This window comes from Carcharodon carcharias, chromosome 9, assembly GCF_017639515.1.
Source record: "Carcharodon carcharias isolate sCarCar2 chromosome 9, sCarCar2.pri, whole genome shotgun sequence".
Classification (NCBI taxonomy): Eukaryota; Metazoa; Chordata; class Chondrichthyes; order Lamniformes; family Lamnidae; genus Carcharodon; species Carcharodon carcharias.
In genome coordinates this window covers 20,798,560-20,819,395 of record NC_054475.1, presented here as the reverse complement: position 1 = coordinate 20,819,395, position 20,836 = coordinate 20,798,560, and the positions used below count along the sequence as shown (strand labels likewise).

The following is a 20,836-nucleotide window of genomic DNA, read 5'->3' as shown; positions in this document are numbered from 1 at the left end:
CCCGTGAATGAATTAAATAAAAGAGAACACTAGGAGGGATGAGGAGGAACGATGCCTAAGTAACACAGAGGGAGTGGAGGGCGGATTGACTAACAAAAACGGAACTAAAACTCTGAGCCGCTGTTGCTCTCCGGTGGCCGGATAGTGTTGCCCAGCTGCTGCTCCTCCTCTCGTTCTTTTCAGCTCCATATCTTTCCTTTGGCCGATCCTGAGGAATATTCTTCCCAGTCTCTCGGTGAGATAGGTGGTGTGGTGTTTTTTTTTTAAATTGTTTGCTGAAAGAGGAGATTTTAAAGTTGGAGACGCCGGAATCGAGCCTTTCGCGTCCCAGCGTGAGCTAATTGACAGGGGCAGCAGCCAATCGGGAGCGGGGGTAGTGCGGGTAAGCCCCGACCCCTCCACCACCGCGGCCAATAGGAGCAGGGATTGGGCCGGAGGGATTGGCGCATGTCAGGTTGGCCTTCAGTCGGCGGCTCGGAGCTTCTGTCCTCTGAATTCAAGTTAAGTCTGTGAAGTTGTCGAAAGGCTTTGATTTATTTCGTTTTATATTATCAGCTCGAAGCCTCCTCTCTCCGGACAAAAACAAAATCACCGAACATGTTTATAATCAGATCTGAATACGACAGGTCAGTGCAGCTTCTCGTGCTTTTGCTTTGTCATTTTGGAACAAGGCCTCAGCTCTTTCATTAATTACAATTGTACTTCACTACTGGGCCTTGTTAAAATAAGTTGACTAAGGATTAAATAATTCAATGCTGTCCTTTTAACCTTTCCCCTTTCAGTAAATTATTGCTGATAAATATATATTTTATGCGTTGATCCTCTTTTGGTTTCACTTTCAGGGGCGTTAATACATTCTCTCCAGAAGGGCGGTTATTCCAAGTCGAATATGCCATAGAGGCTATTAAGGTATGTTTTTATAATAGTGTGGTGTAGCTGGAACGGATGATTTAATTAAAAGGGTTTTCTTCTAATAGAGCTTGCTCAAAGTAGGGAAAATGGCTTCAAACTAATAGAGGGGAAGGAGGGTTCGGGTGAAGGGAGATTTAGAAATCCGAAGATAAACGTTTAGACAATAGAAAAGTATATCGATGTGGGTAAAGGTAAGCTTTGTGGGGCAGGAAGAGACAGTTATCAGAAGCACATCTCTTAAGACTGAATTTTTCTCTTACAAATTGGAAGAACATCACCTAAGCTGGACGGCTGGACACTGGCCTGGGATCTAATTTCACTTTTGAAATGGAGACAGCAAGTCTAAGGCTCTATTGTATACCTGATTTTTTTTAACGTTTTATGACTGGAGGAGTCGTTTGAGTTAATTAAAGGAAAGGTTTTACGACCAGGCAGTCACGTGGGAGAGAGGGAAAATCTGGACTGTTGTCTGGTTACCAGAGGCCACAGGGAGAGAACAGCGGTTTGATTTGGAAGCTGTTTGAGGGCAGTTTGGTTGGAAGTAGCAGAGATAGCAGACCAGCCTGAATCTGAAGGCTCTCTCTCTCTGTCCCTTTGCCCAAAAGTGTGTGTAGCTATCAACTATAGCCAGAACTTTCATGAGTGCAGCTAGTCTGCAATTGGACAGAGCTGAATCAAGCTGATGAGAACTCCTAGGCATCCACTAGGACCAGCGGCCCATCGTCACACGAGAGAACTCCAAGTCGACAACATCAAAACCCTATGGACTTTATCCTTGATTTTTATAACCTCCTTAAAAACCCAATTCCACAGATAGACATTATTTACCCTTTGTGTGTGTGTGTGTGTGTTTGGGGGAATTCTTGAGGAAGAGATCAATGGTTATCCTGATTGCAATTGTTTGTTAACTAGTACTTGCAAGTTGTTTAAAGAAGCTTTGTTTTAAGAATAAACTAATCATTCAGCATTTTTGGAAGAAGCCTAGCCATAGTCTCTTTTCTTTGGGATACTAATAATATAGATACCCAAATCACCACTTCGGGATAAAATTAAACATTAAAATTAATGGTGCGGCCTGTGGAGTAGTGGGGCTTGATAGTTCGTGCACTCCTCCCATCCTGGTTGTAAAAGTGTGTTTTACAGTAATAATGCATCAGAGAGTAAGGTCCAAGCAGGAAATTTAAAAAAATAAAATTTAAGTCACTTTATCTGAATGCATGGAGCTTCCGCAAATAAAGATAAATGTTTTAAATCTAATCTTCATGACAGAGACATGGTTACAAGGTGACCAGGCTTGGGAAATAAATATTCCATGGTACACAGTTCATAAAGACAGGCAGAATGGAAAAGGAGGAGGGGTAACCTTGATAATGAAGGATAACATAAGGAGATTAGTAGAAATGATCTTGGCTCAGAAAATCAGGAAGTGGAATCAGTGTAGGTGGAGATTGGGAAAGCAAGGGTCAGAAAATGCTGGTGGGTGTAGTTTATAGGCCCTCTAACATAGTTATCTGTTGGACAGAGCAAAAACAAGAAATTATTGGTGCTTGTAACAAAGACAGTGTAATAATTGTGGGGACTTCAATCTTCGTACAGACTGGATCAATCAAATAAGAAAAGGTGGTCTGGAAGGTGAGTTTGTAGAATGCTTTTGTGACAGCTTCCTGGAGCAATCTGTTGTAGAACCAGCTAGGGATAGAGCTATTTTAGATCTAGTATTGTGCAATGATGCAAGGTTAACTAATAAAGGATCCACTGGGGAGTAGTGATCGTAATACAATTGAATTCCAGATTAAATTTGAAAAAGACATACACCAATCATAGACATGAATTTTAAACAAAACCAATTACACGGCTAAGAGGGGAGAGCTGGGTACGGTTGATTGGTAAATAAACTGAAAGGTTTGGCAGTAAATAAACAATGAGAGCATTAATAAAAAAAAATTCAAAATGATCAACAAAAATATATTCCATTGAAAAAAGTAAGCTTATCCTGAAATATCTATCCATGGCTTACTAAGGTGATAAGTATAGTACTAGATTAAAAGAAGAGTCTTATAATGTTGCAAGGATTGGTGTTAAGTCTAAGGATTGGGAGTGTTTTAGAAACCAACAAAAGGGACCAAAAAGTTCATAAAAGGGGAAGAAATAGAATATGAGAGGGAACTAGCCAGGAATATAAACACAGATTGTAAGAGCTTTTACAAAAGCTTTTATAAAAAGGAAGGGAGTAGCTAAAGCAAATGTTGGTCCATTAGAAAAAGAGACAGGATAAATCATCATGGGAAAATGAAGAAATGACGGAGACACGAAACAAATATTTTCTGTCTTCACGGTAGAAGACACAAGTTACATACCGGAAATAGTGGGTAATCTAGGGGCTAATAAGAGTGAGGAAATTAAGGACCCTAATGGTTTGAAAAGAGCTGCAGAGATAGTGGATGCACTGACAATGAGTTTTCAAAATTCCCTATATTCTGGAACGATCCCAGCAATATAACACTGCTATTCAAGAAAGGACGGAGAGAGAAAATAGAGAACTACGGGCCAGTTAGCTTTACATCAGTCATCACGGAAAGTATTGGAATCTATTATTGAGGAAGCCTTAACAATGCACTTAGAAAAGCGTAATACGATTAGAACAAGTCAACTTCATTCTATGCAAGGGAAATCCTGTTTGACAATTTCTTTAGATTTTTTGAGGATGTAACTAGTAGGGTAGATAAAGGGGAACCAGTAGATGTAGTGTGCTTGGATTTCCAAAAGACATTCAATGAAGTGCCACACAAAAGATTAATGCACAAGATAAAGGCTTGAGGAGTTGGGGGTCATATTATTAGCACAGATAGAGGATTGGTTAACGGGCAGGAAGCAGAGTAGGGATAAAGGTGCATTTTCAGGTTGGCAGTCTGTGAATAGTGGAGTACTGCAAGGGTCGGTGCTAGGGCCACAGCTATTTACCGTTTATATTAATGACTTGGATGAAGAGACAGAGTAATGTACCCAAATTTGCTGATTCAACAAAGCTAGGTGGGAATGTAAGCTGTGAGGAGGTCAAAGGCTGAAGAGAGGTATGGAATATAATGTGGGGAAGTGTGAAGTTATTCAGTTTGGTTGTAAGAGTGGAAAAGCAGAATATTTTTTGAATGCTGTGAAACTTGAAAATATTTTTTTTTCAGGGATGCTTGGATATACTGTTACGGGGAGCATAAAGTTAGCATACAGATACAGCAAGCAATTAGGAAAGCAAATGGCATGTTGGCTTTAATGCAATGGAATTAGAGTACAAGAATAAAGAAGTCTTACTACAATTGTGCGGGGCTTTGGTGAGCTTACACCTGGAATACTGTGTGCAATTTTGGTTTCCACATTTAAGGAAGGATATACTTGCATTGGAGGCAGTACAGTAAAGAATGGGTCCCTGAGATGTGAGGGTTGTCCTAAGAGTTGAGCAAATTGGGTCTATATTTGCTGGCGTTTAGAAGAATGAGAGGTGATCTTATTAGGGTAGATACTAAGAGGTTGTTTCCTTTGACGGCTGTTGAGGCGTCAACATTGAATACATTTAAGGCTGAGATAGACAGATTTTTGGTCTAGAAGTGGGAGTAGGCCAAATTAATTCTCAGCATCTGACCTGCTGTTGTAGCCACAATATTTATATGGCTGGTCCAGTTCAGTTTCTGGTCATTGGTAACCCCCAGGATTTTGGTGCGGCTATTGTGGCATGAATCTTATTTGTCATCGAACAGCCCAAGCCTGAATGTTGTCCAGGTCTTGCTGCATGTGGGCACAGACTGCTTCAGTATCTGAGGAGATGCAAATGTTCTAAATGGCCAACTCATCATCCTGAGACCTTGTGTCCTAGTTCTAGACTCTCAGTTAAGGGAAACAATCTCTCAGCATCTGCTCTGTTAAGCTCTTTTAATGATTTTATACATGCCATTGAAGTCACCTGCCTTTCCTGTAAAGTTCAGAATATAGGCCAATTCTACTCATAAGACAACTCTTTCATCCCAGGAATCAATATAGTGAACCTTGGTTGCCCCCTATCTTAAGGTAAATCTATTGTCCTTCAGGTAAGGAGAACGAAACTGTATGGAGCACAGATGTGGTCTGACCAAAGCCCAATGTAATTGCAGCAATATTTCCTTTTTTCTATACTTCAACCTCCTTACAATAAAGGCCAACAAACCTTTGGCTTCCTAATTACTTGCTGCACCTGCATAATAACTTTAGTTTGTGTACAAGGACCCCCAAATCGCTTGGCAAACATTTACTAGTTTCTTGCCTTTTTAAAAAGTAATTTGCTTTTCCATTCTTCCAACCAAAGTGAACAATTTTACACATCCCCACATTATTCATCTGCCACCTTCTTGCTCAATCTCCGAACTGGTTTACATCCTTTTGCAGCTTCTTTGAGTCCTCCTCACAGCTTACTTGCCCACCTAGCTTTGTACAGTCAGCAAACTTGGATATATTACACTCAGTCCCTTTATCAATGTCATTGATATAAATTGTAACTAACAGGACCAAGCACTGGTCTTTGTGAAACTCCACTAATTACATCCTGCCATTCTGAAAATGACTCTGTTTTGACTAATTATAAATCCATGCTAATATGGTATGTTACCCCCCCACCCCAATCTCAAGAACCCTAATCTTGAGTAACAACCTCTTGTGTGGCACATTATTGAATGCTTTCTCAAAATCCAAAAATGCAACATAGTGGTTCCCATTAATCTACCCAGCTAGTTATACCCTCAAAAATCACTAATAGATTTGTTAATCATAATTTTCCTTTCATGAAACTATTGATTCTGCCTAATCATATTGCGATTTGCCAAGTGCCCTGTTACTACACTCTTGGTAATAGTCCAGCATTTTGATTGCTGTTGGTGTCAAACTAACTGGCTGAAAGGCCCCTGTTTTTTTCTTTGGCACTCCCTCTCTCGCGTGCTCCCCCTTTCTCACACGTGCCCCCCTCGCATGCAGCCCCCCTCCCTCAAGCACCCTACCTCCCTTGCGGGCACGCCCCTCCCCCTCTCTCGCACACGAGAGGGAGGGAGACAATTGCAAACTTTTCCTAACTCTTGCAGCTGACCATGATTCTGGGGCTTTGAAGGGTTCTGATCTTGTGATGCTGAGAACCATCTGGTTAAGAGTTGTTGAAACTTTGTTCTGCCAACATTTTGATTGAATGTTAAAGAACTTATCAGTTTTAAAGTCAGAATGTACAGCATCTTGTCAATGAAGCGCAGCATCACCAGTGATGTAGCAATCGTGATGCTGAGTTGGACCATCAATTCTGCTTTTGATTTGGGGTTCGGGCTTCCAGCCTTTTGACCCAGTGGCAAGAATGCTACCAACTGAGGTGTGCCTTCAGTGATCATGAAGTGTCTTCCAGGAAACTAAATAAATAGTTATTACTGAAATGCAACATTGTCTGAAATAACTGAAGCCTGTTCATGTGGGAGTAGTCAGCATATCACATTTAATAATCAGTGGTGGTCGGCAGTCTCCTCCCAGTTTTCTGTCTTTGTGTGGGCATAAAATACCCCTTGACACTATTTTGAAGAAAATCAGGAAAGTTCACCCAAGTACCGTGGCCAATATTTATTTCCCGACCAATAGCACTGAAGTAGATTATTTGATCATTATCCCATTGTTGTTTGTGGGACATTGTTGTGTTCAAAAGGCTGTCACATTTCCTGTATTAAAACAGTGACTACACTTCAAAAGTTGTTAAAAGCAAAAAACTGTGGATGCTGGAAATCTAAAACAAAAATAAAAATACCTGGAAAAACTCAGCAGGCCTGACAGCATCTGCGGAGAGGAACACAGTTAACGTTTCGAGTCCATATGACTCTTCAACAGAATTAAGGAAAAATAGAAGAGAGGTGAAATATAAGTTGGTTTAAGGGGAGGTGGGACAAGTAGAGCTGGATAGAGGCCCAGTGGAATTTGCCAAAAGATGTGATAGACAAAAGGACTAAGAGGTGTTGATGGTGGTGATATTAGTGGTGACCCAGACCTCCCTGTCGCTTGCCATTTCAACACTCCACCCTGCTCTCATGCCTATATGTCTGCCCTTGGCCTGCTGCAATGTTCCAATGAAGCTCAACGCAAACTGGAGGAACAGCACCTCATCTTCCAACTAGGCACTTTACAGCCTTCCGGACTGAATATTGACTCAACAATTTTAGATCATGAACTCCCTCCTCCATCCCCACTGCCTTTCCGATCCCCCTTTTTTCCAATAATTTATATATATTTTTCTTTTCCCACCTATTTCCATTATTTTTAAATGTATTTCCATCCATTGTTTTATCTCTACCCTTTAGCCTATTTCGATCCCTTCCCCCCCACCCCACCCCCACTAGGGCTATCTGTACCTTGCTCATCCTGCTTTCTACCCTTAATGTCACCTATTATCACATTTCTTAGTTAATATCACCACAGTCAACACCTCTTTGTCCTTTTGTCTATCACATCTTTTGGCAAACTCCACCTATCACTGGCCCTCTATCCAGCTCTACTTGTCCCACCTTCCCTTAAACCAGCTTATATTTCACCTCTTTTCTATTTTTCCTTAGTTCTGTTGAAGAGTCATATAGACTCAAAACGTTAACTGCGTTCCCCTCCGCAGATGCTGTCAGACCTGCTGAGTTTTTCCAGGTATTTTTATTTTTGTTTTTGCTTCAAAAGTTGTTGATTGACTTAAAGTACTTTGGGACTACCTGAGATTGTTAAAGGTGCTTTATTAATGCGAGTTCTTCCTTTCCTTTCTGAATAATTTGAGTGAATAATTAATGCTTACAAGGTTCATTTTTATCTCTCAAAGACCATCTACTTCCAATTCTAATGCTGCCTGCTTTCAGCCTGCCCTCAACTGAACTACTGTCAAAACTTTCTATTTTTTTGTCACCTCCGGATTCAAGCAACTCAGTGCTCTTCTAACCAGATCCCATTCTCCCTCCATAAACTGGCTCATGCAAAAGTCTGTCCATCACCGAAACCTCACTAAATACTGTTCGCCCATCTTTACTATGCTTCCTAACCGACATTTAGTCCTGATCTTCTAAACCATCCAATTTCAATTTCTCAAATTTGTGTTTAAATTCCTCAAAACCTCTCTTCCTAACTCTGTAACCTTCTGTAACTCTCTCAGAACTCTGGCCTCTCATATACCTCTTTTGCATATCCCTGCTCCTCACCATTAGTAGCCCTGCTTTCATCTGTTTAGGCTTTAAGCTTTGGGACTTTTTCTTAATCTCTCAGTCTCTTCTCCTTGCCTATCTCTGACCAAGTTTTTAGTTATCCTTCTTAAGATCTCTTTTTGCCTGAATACCCTTCTGTGAATTGTCATGGGGTTTAACGACGGGGTGGGGGGGTGATAGTGGAACTGCCAAAGCTGGAAATCTGAAATAGAAATAGAAAATGCTGGAAATACACAGTACATCCATCCATCAGTGTCTGAAACATGATGTTCCTCTGGGTAAATACTTTTGTATCAGAGCTATTTTTAAGAGTTTGTAAGGAAAACCTGTCTTTTTTTAGAAGCCAACTGGTGTGTTTCTAACATTTTCTGTTCTAAGTATTCAGATGATTTCTGGGTTTATTCTTGGGATCTTTAATGGTATACTTAAAGCTAGCTAAACAGGCAAAATTTAACTACAGGGTAATGCTCTTTCTCTTTCTATAGTTGGGTTCCACAGCAATTGGAATCCAGACTTCAGAAGGTGTTGTTCTTGCGGTTGAAAAGAGAATCACTTCACCCCTAATGGAACCCAGCAGCATTGAGAAAATTGTTGAAATTGATGCCCACATAGGTTAGTACACTTGAAAAGAATTTGCAGACCATTGATTGTTGAACCTTTTATTCTTTAATACTTCCTAAATAATGAAAGTAATAGTGAATTTTACATATGAGCATATGGGGAAATGGTTGACAAAGAAAAAATTGCTATGGCCTACTACTGCTACACAAGGCTGATTAAACTGAAATACATGGCATGTTTCAGTCTGTGTCAAAGTCTTATTCCAAGTAGTGGGCATCTTATTCCAAGTAGTGGAAGCAGGATTCATTATTTCTTTTTGGAATACTTGAAAAAGGTATAGGGCTTCCTAACAAGAAGATATAGACGGGATGGTCAAATGGGCAGATAAGTGGCAAATGGAATTTATTCCTGAAAAGTGTGAGGTGATACACTTTGGAAGGAGTAATTTGACAAAGAAGCATTCAAAGAACAGCATGACGCTAGGAAGTTCTGAGGAACAAAGGGACCTTGGCGTGTGTGCCCATTGATCTCTGAAGGTGGAGGGGCATGTTAGTGGGGTGGTGAAAAAAGCATTTGGGATACTTGCCTTTATCAATCGAGGCATAGATTACAAAAGTGGGGAGGTCATGTTGGAGTGGTATAGAACATTGGTGAGGCCACCGCTGGAGTAGTGTGTGCAGTTCTGGTCGCCACATTATAGGAAGGATGTGATAGCACTGGAGGGGATGCAGAGGAGATTCACCAGGTTGTTGCCTGGGATGAAGCATTTAAGTTATGAAGACAGGTTGGTTAGACCTGGGTTATTTTTGTTGGAGCAGAGAAGACTGACGGGCGACCTGATCGAGTGTACGAGATTGAGGGCATGGACCGGGTAGATAGGGAGCAGCTGTTCCCCTTAGTTGAAGGGTCAGACACAAGGGCACACAAGTTCAAGGTGAGGGGAAAGAGGTTTAAGAGGGATGTGAGGAAAATCTTTTTTACCCAGAGGGTGGTGACGGTCTGGAATGCGCCGCCTGGGAGGGTGGTGGAGGCAGGTTGCCTCTCATCCTTTAAAAAGTACCTGGATGAGCACTTGGCACGTCATAACATTCAAGGCTATGGGCCATGTGCTGGTAATTGGGATTAGGTAGGTAGGTCAGGTGTTTCTCACCTGTTGGTGCAGACTCGATGGGCCGAAGGGTCTGTTCTGCACTCTGTAATTCTGTGCATGGAAATGGCACTAGGTAAATAGTTTTTCAGAGGGCCTGCACTGTATGATGGGATGATTGGCCTATTCCTGTTGTAAAATTCTGAGCTGGCTTGGGTGGCCCTTGTTGATTGGCATTTCTGGACTGCAGAAGTATCAAATTATTTTGATATAAGCATAGAATAAAATTATAAAGAAGTGTGGAAAACTTGCTCCTCATAATTATGGAGATTATTTTGTTTTGCAAAAACTAAAATCGTGTTTATATCCTCTGCAAAAAAAACTAAGAAATCCAGAATGTTGTTTTTGATATCTTCCTGAACTTTATTCTTGATGTTTGCATGTTTTGCTTTGCGTTATATAATGCATATTTTGTTACAATGTGCAAAATGTTTTGGGCCATTGTTATGAGAGTCAACAGCTTGTACTTTTGAGTCTCCTTATAAATAGGTGTGCATTAAATATAGACATTTTTACTGTATAATGCTATTGAGTTTAAATTTCAAAAGCTATTCAGTACGTTTTTGGAATGTCTCGTCTGTCTTGTTAATTATTTTATTGCTAGGTTGTGCAATGAGTGGATTAATAGCCGATGCCAAAACTTTGATTGACAAAGCAAGAGTTGAAACGCAGGTAATATTACAGTTTTCATTAATGAACGACCATGAAGTCAATCCTATTTTTGAATGTTAAATAACTTATTTTTGTAAAGTGGCCTTAGATTAGTACAGTGCACTTTTTAACCACCAACTTAATGTTTTAAATTAAATAAAAACGAAATGCTGGAAATACTCAGGTCAGGCAGCATCCTTAATAAACAGTTAATGTTTTGGGCGAATGACCTTTTGTCAGAGCTGAGAATGTTTTGTTTTTGTTTCTCGCTTAACTAGCAAAAATGTTTATATTTACTTGATTAACTTGGGAAACAGTTATTACAAAGTCACTGTCTAATATAGAGGAAATGAAGTGTTTGTCTTCTAAGGGCCTGTGAATAACTATATGGAATTCAGGTGATTGCTTTATACTTCTGAGTGTCGGTATAACAAGATAGGTTAAACAAATAAATACTCTGATGCTGAACTGTCAGCTTTCCAAAAGATTATTAGAGGTTTGTTTTAAAGTTACTTCTGGCTGCATTATATTTTAAACAGAAAGCTACATCTGGGATACATCATACATATTTACTATTACATAACATTTTGTAGCCACATTGGATTACAAGGAATCCTCTGAAGGGGCTCAATAGGATAGATGCTGAGAGATTATTTCTGCTATTTGGGGCATTTAAAACACAGGGGCACAGTCTCAGGATAAGGAGCTGATCATTTAGAACCGAGATGATGAGAAATTACTTCACTCAAAAGGCTGTGAATATTTGGAATTCTCCACCCCATAGGGTTGTGGATGCTCCATTGTTGAATAGGCTGGGATAGACAGACTTTTGGCGTCTCAGAGAATCAAGGCATATGGGGAGCGGGCAGGAAAGTGGAGTTGAGGCCCAAGATCAGCCATGATTGTATTGAATGGCAGAGCAGGCTCAATAGACCATTTGATTTAGTCCTGTTATTTCTTGTGTTCAAAGGAAAGTATGGAAGAGGAAGGTGTTTAACAAAAACATATTTATTTAATCATGAACATTGTCTTCCTGATATTTGTTGCCAGTGTTTTGAATATGCATACTACAATCCGTTGTATTTTAAGTACTTTTAAAATATTTTGTTTTCTCTTTCCCCTAAAGATTGCAAAATAATTTGTGTAATTTCTAACACTCTCGTTGTGCATAGGAATAATATTCATGTGAAGTTATTTAATTTGGCACAAATTACAGTTTTTTTTACTATTCTTCAGAATCATTGGTTTACCTATAATGAAAATATGACAGTGGAGAGTGTGACTCAGGCAGTCTCTAACCTGGCCTTGCAGTTTGGTGAAGAAGATGCAGATCCTGGTGCAATGGTAAGATCTCTAGCTAAATATATAGATACAATGGCCCAAAATTTGCAGTTGTAATAATGGCAAAACTGCTGACACTCGCCTTCAATACTGTGTAAAACTGACAACAATTTGTGGCAAATGCACAGTTGAATGTGGAAATCCAGAAGTTTTTGTCAGTAATAAATTACAGTTTTGTTTTTCTAATCATTTCAACGTGACAGCTGGCTATAGTAGTAGTGTGTATATTAATAGTTACAAGATAGAGTTGCTGCTTTTAGAGATGGTTTCACAATTTTGTTGCATGCAAGAAACCTCTTGTCTATATTCCCCCACTCCACTATAGCTAGATACAGTACTTGATTCACAGTTCCGTCACTGAAACTCACTTAGGCAGCACCTTCCAAACCCATGACTGCTAACATTTAGAAGGACAAGGGCAGCAAATATATGGGAAGACCACCTCCTGGAAGTTCCCCTCCAAGCCACTCACCATCCTGACTTGGAAATATATCGCCATTCCTTCACTGAAGCTGGGTCAAAATCCTGGAAGTCCCTTACAGCGCCGTGGGTGTACATATAGCACAGGGACTGCAGCAGTTCAAAAAGGAAGCTTACCAACACCTTCTCAAGGGCATTTAGGGATAGGCAATAAATGCTGGCCTATCCAGAGATGCCCCCAACCCATAAATGAATATAAAAAGAGCAGTAAGTGCTTTGCAAATACTGTAGTTTATATGGGATTACATATGTTTAAAGCAAAATCAGTCAAAATGGTGTATGGTGTGAAGGAAGGAGGATGAAAATGCCTTGCCTGCTTTGAACCAAGATATTTTTTTGCTTGATCACAGAAAACCTACACTTGGATATTTCAGTCATTCATCTATCATTTGTTTTCTTGACTGTAGGAGGGTAGAAGAAGAATAGTATATTATTATTTGCTGTTTGTGCTTGGAAGGAAAGACGAGGTTAAAATGATTGATTTTAATTATTTTTTCAGAGCCGACCATTTGGTGTGGCATTGTTGTTTGGAGGAATTGATGAAAAAGGACCACAGATGTGAGTATAATTTCTGCTGAATGCATATTATACATTAATAGTGCATTAAGACACTTTGGAAATGATAAGCTGGCAGCATAATTTTAGCTGCTATGCAGCATGGTGACAGGCTCCCCCTACAACTGTTAATACCAGTGGCGGCGGTTTGAGGCCCTCAGCTGGTCATTATTGGTCACTTAAGGGCCTAAGTAGGCGGTGGGGCAGAAAGACCATGGGCTTTCCTTCCTAGAACTTAATTCTGGCGGAGGCGGCAGGGTTCCAGTACACCAGCATCCCACCTGATTACACGTCCTTTCCACCTCTAAGCTCACCACAAGCGAGAGCAAAAGATTCCACCCTTCAGGTCATCATAAGCTGAAAATGTTTTTTATAATTGCTCAACTCGTTTTTTTTTGCATCTGTAAGCAACAAATCACAACAGCGATTCAAAACACTTCTTTCCCTAGATTCGATGAGTCAATTTTAGGAGGTATTTTTCGGATCGGTGACTTTGAACTGGGTAACAGCATAACCTTGTAAATGGAGCTGTGATGATTATTTGGATTTGTTAAATTCAAACAAATTTTAACTACCTTAATGAAAATACTTTTCTACCAGGCAGAGTGATTAGAATAAATTACAGCTACGGCAATGATTCTGCTGAGGCAAAAATAAACATAATATGGTAGCTTTTACAGTAATGTTGAAGCGAGGCAGCTGACAAACCTCAATTCTAATAAAATTAGATAAAATATCTGCAACATTGTGGATGGTGACACTGAGTTGCAGCTCGGAATTTTCAAGCATTAACTATCAAATTAATTTTGCAATTGTAACAATTCTGCTGGTAGTTTTACTGTTCATCAGCTACCTCCTCATATACTGATTCAACTTGGCCCTTGAATCCTGTTTAGGTAAATTGATGAACCACAAGTAATCTTTCTGAAGCATCAGATGTGAAAGTTGAATTAGGCTCTTCAGAAGTTGTGATGTAATCACCACATGCTTTGTCAGCGAGAAGTGTAGAAACATGTAGAAGTGGCATTCTGTAGTTCTTGATTTGGGTTCTGATTTGACTCAAATGCAGCTGTGTAACATCTGATTGAAGCCATTTACCATTGCTTGCACTTGACACGTGGAGTCTAACTTAAGTGTTTCAAGCCAATTTTAAAAACTTAGATTACATGGGAATTTTATTTTAAAAAAATATTACTTTTTAAAGTTGATTTTCAGAAATTATTTGTCTCTCCAAAGCCTTAAAATTGTTACCAGCTGAAAGCGGAGCTTTGTGTGGTGGTGGCAAGAGTACAGCTGGCGATAAGGCAATATAAATAAGGGTGTGGGTGATCAAAGAGTGATTTGAAGCAGTTTCAGATCAGCACTATTGAAACAGCTGCAAGCCATGACGTTTTAAGATGTCAGAATTGATCTTGAGTGCATTATTGCTTTGAATTGATTTTTATGCGATGGCCTGGAAATTCCTGTGTATTTGTGCTTTGACACATGCAATCGTATATGCAGTCTAAAAGACCACAGAATTTTGGGCATGAGTGAATTGTAGGCATTATGTGTAATACACCCAAATTTCCTTATCTTTTATGATTGCCTGTTAAAATCTCCATCCAGAAGCATCTCAACAATAACAACTTGTATTCATATATTACCTTTAACATTGTAAAACATCCCAAGGCGCCTCATTGGAGTGTTATCAAATAAAGTTTGACACTGAGCCACAAAAGGAGATATTAGGATAAATGACCAAAAGATTGGTCACAGGCACATCTTAAAGGCCTTGACCCATAATAATGGTCCTGACTTGCAAGTTACAGCACAGGTTTCCTGCAATTTTGCTTGCACAGAAGGTACCTTCAAATCACAACCAGATTTTTAATTGTGTTTCTTTTTAAATTATCTCTACTGAGACCTGTACTGTGCTTTCTGTTTTTTGAATAGTTTGTCTTTGGAATCTGTCTGTTTGAGCACAAATTGTTTGGAATAGTGCTTTTAGAATGTGGTCACCTAAGATGTAATATTGGATAGTACAGGAATAATATAGAAAAGAGGGTCAGCAAAGTCAGACGTCTCAGTTAGAGGAAAGTCCGCACAAATGTAGCATCTCATTCCTTTGTAATTTAATTAGTGTTGGAATTTTTTTTTAAATTTACTTTGTTTTTACTTTCAGTCTCTTACATCTTTCTCTTTTAATCCCATTGTTTCCTCTCTTTGTTTTGATTTCTGGATATGAGTTTACATTGAATTCAATCTAATTTAAACTTCCTAGTTTAGACTTTGCTTGGCTCGGTGAGGATTCTTTTAAAATAGTTGAAGAAACATGCTGTTACATGTCCTGCTCACACATACCACAGATCCCCTGTAGTGGGCACAGTGTCTAATACCAGCAAGTTGCCACTGAAACCCACAGTTGGCAGCGTGCTGAATGGCGAGTGCCATTCTTTTGCTGATGACCACAAAATCCAGGCCAGTGCCTTATTCTTGGAAGAAAGAAACAGGAATGTGAAGGTAAGTTTAATAGAAAGACACTGAAGACTGTGGGTAATCCACGAGACCTAGGGATTCTGGTACATAATTCCTCGAAATTACAAGTGAAGATAGATCAATCTATTTAAAAAGGACCAGTAGAATTTGGAGTTTTTGAAATACAGCCAAAGAATATAAAATTAAAGTGATATAGTTATAGAAAATATCGATTGGGTTATAGTTATAGTAAGTACTATGTGTTGTTTTGGAAACCAAGCACAGAAGGACACACACATTGCAGTGAACATTATTTAATTCACCAACGTTGATGGCAAGAATGGGAAACTACATTCATGAGAAGAGATGAAGAGAAAATTCTGGAATCTTGATAGAGTAAATTTAGAAAAGTCTGTTTCCTCTAGTGGGGAGAGATGTGATGAGGAATAGTAAACTAAAATTTATCACCAAACATGAGGGAGGAGTTAGGCAAAACTTACTTGTACAGACTTTTTGAAATGCTTTGCTGTGTGGAATGATTGAAATTATTGACGCATTTAAGGGAAGGTTGGATAAATATTTGAAACTGATACAGTACTGTAGGGAGAGTTGATTAATTGTGGATCAAGTTCACAAGAACCTGGTGCAGTCACAGTAGTTGAAAAGGCTGCTATGTTGTAAACTTATTTTAATTGATTTGCTAATTCACATCAAATACATTCTATATTTGTATGAATTAAGTGTTCAGTTTAATGGTGTAAGTGACAAAAACATGTTGATCTGAGCATGGGTGTTTTGTCTATTACATTGCTGTATGATATCCCTGAAGGCTACATAGAAAGTAGTATTAACAGTGACGCACCAATTGTAAGATGTAGCACACCAGGAATATTAGTTGCAGCGCAGCTGTCCACATAGAGCTACAGTTGATCCTTGTACTGCAATTTCAATTTATAGGTTAACTTTCTTAAGCTTCTAAATAATGGCTGAACAGGAGCAGTATCAGTGTCTGGGAGTTAGTTGTTGTATTCTAAGATGTCCTTCCTATGCAGCAGCTGATCCTGCGTTACAAGACAGCTCTTGCTTAGTTGGTCTAACGTTAGCTCAGTTGCAGTTATTGAAACGAAGAAAGATATCGAATGATAACAATCCTATTCCAAATCAGTTGGCTAAGTATCCAAATAAATTGGAATTCATGTCCATTGTAAAGAACGTATTTTTAGTTGAATTATTGTTTGATTTGGAATTTGGGGTTTTGAGAATTAAGCAGTTGAATGTCATATCTGCGTTCAATGTTAGTGGACTGTGATGTAGCATTCAACGTCAACAGTGTTGGGTCTCTAGCCTATGCTTAGGATGGGAAATTTGTGGTTTGTTTCACTGTTGAATGTTAATGATATCTTTGTAATTATGAGCAATATTTTAATTTCTTGCGCAGGTATCATATGGATCCATCTGGGACCTTTGTACAGTGTGATGCAAGAGCGATCGGTTCTGCTTCTGAGGGTGCCCAGAGCTCTCTACAGAAGGTTTATCGTAAGGTACAGGCACCGGTGTTTATAGGAATATAATCCACTTCATGTAATGAGTGAAAATGTTGCAACATTCGTAGGCCCCACTATGACTAATGAGTAACCTGGGTACTATTGAGATATTAAAATATACACTGCTACTTGAGGAAATATTTAGATGTATTCAATCATCACAATCTTGTGAAACTTCTGAAACCACCACAAGTTTTTATTTTGATGCTTCTTAAATATACAGGAGTGTTTTATTTTCTGACACATTGATCTTGAAGAAATTTTGAATTTATTGGCCTGAATTTAGCGGTGGCAGTGATGACTAAACTATTAGTGTGGCTTCACTGAAACTGACAGCAATGGGAGTCTGCACATGCATGAAATAACACAGATCCAAAAGTTGTTGTCAGTGTTTCTACACTTCTCCAGAAGATGTGCAGTGGAGGCCCTTCTCCCACTCCTGCACACTGCAAACAAGAAGAACTCTATGAACTGACAAGAACTTTCACTCTTGCATAAAAATTCTTGAAAATTCAAACATTGAATGAGGTGTAACTCGAGTGTTAAACAGCATTCTAGGAGCATAATTACTACTGAACAGCCTAATTTTCTATTTGAATGTCAAATGTTACCAGTATGATTAAAAAGTTTAGTTTGTGGAATTAAACTTTGATGTTTTAGCTTCTATCTTAATCCAATCATCATTTATTTTGCTGGCTGAAAAGTTAAATTGAAAGATAAAGTGCTTTAACCTCCTGGTTTGCAAATTTGAAAATACTTCAATGTGATTGGCTGCTTATCTTGCTTGCTGATTTCACTGTTGTATGCCAGGAGATCCTCTTGACTTGAGGCCATTTTATACTATCGTCAGGAAAGGGGAAATCCACCTCACAGAGATCACTAGACCTTGATGGGTAGCTTTCTTCTATGTCAGCAGCGAGTGCTGTTGCTTTGCTGCTGACCACAAAATCCGGCCATTACTTAGATGATACATTATGCATGCCAGTTGCCCTTAATCTGTTGAACCTGGACAATCCTGTAGAACGTGGGTACAAAGCTTAGGCTTTTGTTATCTAAACTTTCAGTGACTTCTCACAGCTTTGAACACACTAATGCAGCATATGCATTTCTTTGAACCTTATTACTTTTGGTATTGACTTCTTGGCAATATGTCATTGTGACCAAGAGTTTTGCTGTGTGGCTTCATCATGTAACCAGAATCAAGCATGTTTTAGGCTCAAGTAACAATGGACTTAGCTGATCAGAAAATAATGTTTTATTTATTACAAAAAAAGTTATAAACTTATACCTTCCTAAATAATCCCTAGATGAAGTATAATTTCCCATTGCATTTGTTCATGCATATCGCAACTGATATTTTATTAATTCTCTCCCTAATCCATTTCCAATGTTATTTGTTGTCACTGTCACCCTTATTGGAAATATTAATCTCTTTCCATGAAAGAAGTTAATGCTACACTACACATTGACATGCAACTTCACGATGGCAGAGTCCACTTTCCATTGCTTCCCAAATTTTGATTGCCATTTTAACATGAGAAGATATTGTGGAAATGAGCAGAATGGTGTCATTAGTATTATATTGCATGAAGGCTTAGATTATTGTTTTCAATTTCTAGTCAATGACGTTAGAAGAGGCAAAGAATGCAGCACTCACCACACTGAAACAAGTAATGGAAGAAAAATTGAATGCTACTAATATTGAGGTATGAAAGTTTAGCCAATGGTAAAACAGCAAGTCCTGCAGTCTACTTGGGCTGTCTACTTTTGTTTGATAATTTTGCTCTTAATTCTTAAGGCTGGTAAGTCTTATTCTGATCATTAATATATTCATTGCTCTTGCAGAGAGCTGGCTGAGCCCATATGGCCTGCTGTGCTGTAACCATTCTGATTTTATATTTCTTTCCCAGCTCCTCTTCTCCCACACCCTGATCAGAATAGATGTGAGCACAACCTGGGTGACCAGACTTAGTATTTTCCCTCCTGTTGAAGAGGAAATGCCTAGCCGCTGACCTTGCTGTTTCTCTGTCTTTTTACTCCTGCACCTTGCCTGAAGCTGTTTTGATTAAAATTTAAATAATTTGTTCACAAGTTGATCTAGATGGGATGAACCCATCTTGACAACAGTGTTACTAAGCTGTAGACTTTCCGGGTTTCCCTGATCTAAATTGAGTGGGCTGTTTCAGCTAAATGACAATATTGGCTTTAATTTGTATCAGTGGCCTGGACTAGGGTGTAGAGGAGAGATATCTCAGGTCCGCATCTCCTGTTTTGTCTGCCTACCTTTACTGGTTTCCTTATTTGAAAAAAGATACATTCGTGTTAGAAGCAGATCATAGAAGGTGCGCATGACTCATTCCTGGGATAAGGGGCTTATAAATAAAGGTTGAACAAGTTGGACATATACTCCAGTTGTCCGCTCTCCCACTATTTCACCACAATTCCTGTAGTCACTCACAAATAATGAGTTATGGTTCCCTGGGAAATGGCAACCCTCTTAATACCTTACCCAAATAGACATTCCTCATGTTTAGACCAAGATAACGTGTTAATAAACTAATCTAATCGTTAGAAGTTGAAAAGAATGAGAAGTAATCTTATTGAAACATATAAGACCCTGAGGAGGCATGACAGGGTAGATGCCAGGAGGACGTTTTCTCTTGTGGAGGAGTATAGAACTAGGGGACACAGTTTAAGAATGAGGTCTCTCTTTGAAGACGGAGATGAGAATTTTTTGTCTGGTCGTTCATATGTGGAATTCTTTTCCCCAGAAAGCAGTGAAGGCTGGCTCTTGAATTTATACAAGGCAGAATTACAGATTTTTGATAGACAAGGGATTCAAGGGTTATGGGAGGCACACTGGAAAGTGGAGCTGAGACCACGACCAGATCAGCTACAATCCTATTGAATGGTGAAACAGGCTCAAAGGGCGGAATGGCCTACTCCTGCTCCTCAGTTCTGTGTTCTTATGTTTTTATGTTTGGTGCAGTTGGGTGAGACTCATGCCTAAAGATTGGATTAGCTTATTAACACGATATTTTGGTTTAAACATGAGGAATGTCTATTTGGGTAAGGTATCAGAGGGTTGCCATTTCCCAAGGGACCATAACTCATGTCTGAGTCCCTACAGGAGTTGGTGAAATAGTGGGGGAGAGGACAACTGGAGTAGCAACGTATTTTCTCAACGGACCAGACATTGCATCTGGGCAGCGATATGAGACTTCATGCAGAGGATATGGAAAAATATATATCATCAAAAATGCAATTAGTCAATGAAGTTAGAAAGTGGCATAAGCATGAACATAGATTCCTGTTGCATTTCCAGTGATGATCTTCATTACAAAAGCTCCTTTTTAACATTGCTGTTGCTGCCAGGTACTACAATTTGCTAGTGTGATAACAGCTAATTCTTTTTCAGCTTGCGACAATGGAACCTTCAAAAGTATTTCATATGTACACAAAGGAAGAGCTGGAAGAAGAAATTAAGAAACTGCAAACATGAATATCGACGCAACCACTGCTTCTTGAGTATGAATTAGAGCATAATCAAAATTACATGCTCCGTTGAAGATTTTGTTCATGGAATAAAATTTATTTTATTGTAGGACAGCAATTTCAGATGACCTTTTTTTCTTTATGTATTACAGATTACATCAGCCTTTTATCTCAAGGATTTGAAAAGATCTTTGTACATAGTGCAATGAAAATTGTTATGAATCAACTGAGGCTAAATAAATTTTTGTTACTGATGATGCATTCTGAAAATCTTTATTCAACTTGGCATTATAAGTACTCCTGCACCAAGGTTAAGGCATAAGTAAAGATACGTGGTATATAATTCAGTTAAGCTTCAGTGTTTCACTTTGAGCCTCCACGATTATAAACGTTAATCCCGTCTGTGTTTTGTTATAAACTGGAAAGAGCTCAAACTTGAAACAAACCTCTGACGATATGGAATTGTAAAAACAAAG

At 39.0% G+C, this 20,836-nt stretch overlaps 1 protein-coding gene across 2 annotated transcripts; it reads left to right on the top strand.

Annotated features, from left to right (window-relative positions):
- The first annotated feature begins 413 nt into the window (after positions 1–413).
- psma5 (proteasome 20S subunit alpha 5) lies at positions 414–20,614 on the top strand. Of its 2 annotated transcripts, XM_041196215.1 has the most exons (10): positions 418–626; positions 843–909; positions 8,615–8,741; positions 10,442–10,509; positions 11,725–11,832; positions 12,809–12,867; positions 16,760–16,862; positions 18,485–18,571; positions 20,284–20,393; positions 20,513–20,614. In XM_041196215.1, the coding sequence occupies exons 1-9, from the start codon at positions 598–600 to the stop codon at positions 20,365–20,367; spliced, it is 732 nt and encodes a 243-aa protein (XP_041052149.1). In that variant the 5' UTR covers positions 418–597; the 3' UTR covers positions 20,368–20,393; positions 20,513–20,614. The 2 variants fall into 2 exon arrangements, with proteins under 2 accessions (XP_041052150.1, XP_041052149.1); XM_041196216.1 differs by lacking the exon at positions 18,485–18,571 and having other exon boundaries at positions 414–626.
- Positions 20,615–20,836: the final 222 nt, after the last annotated feature.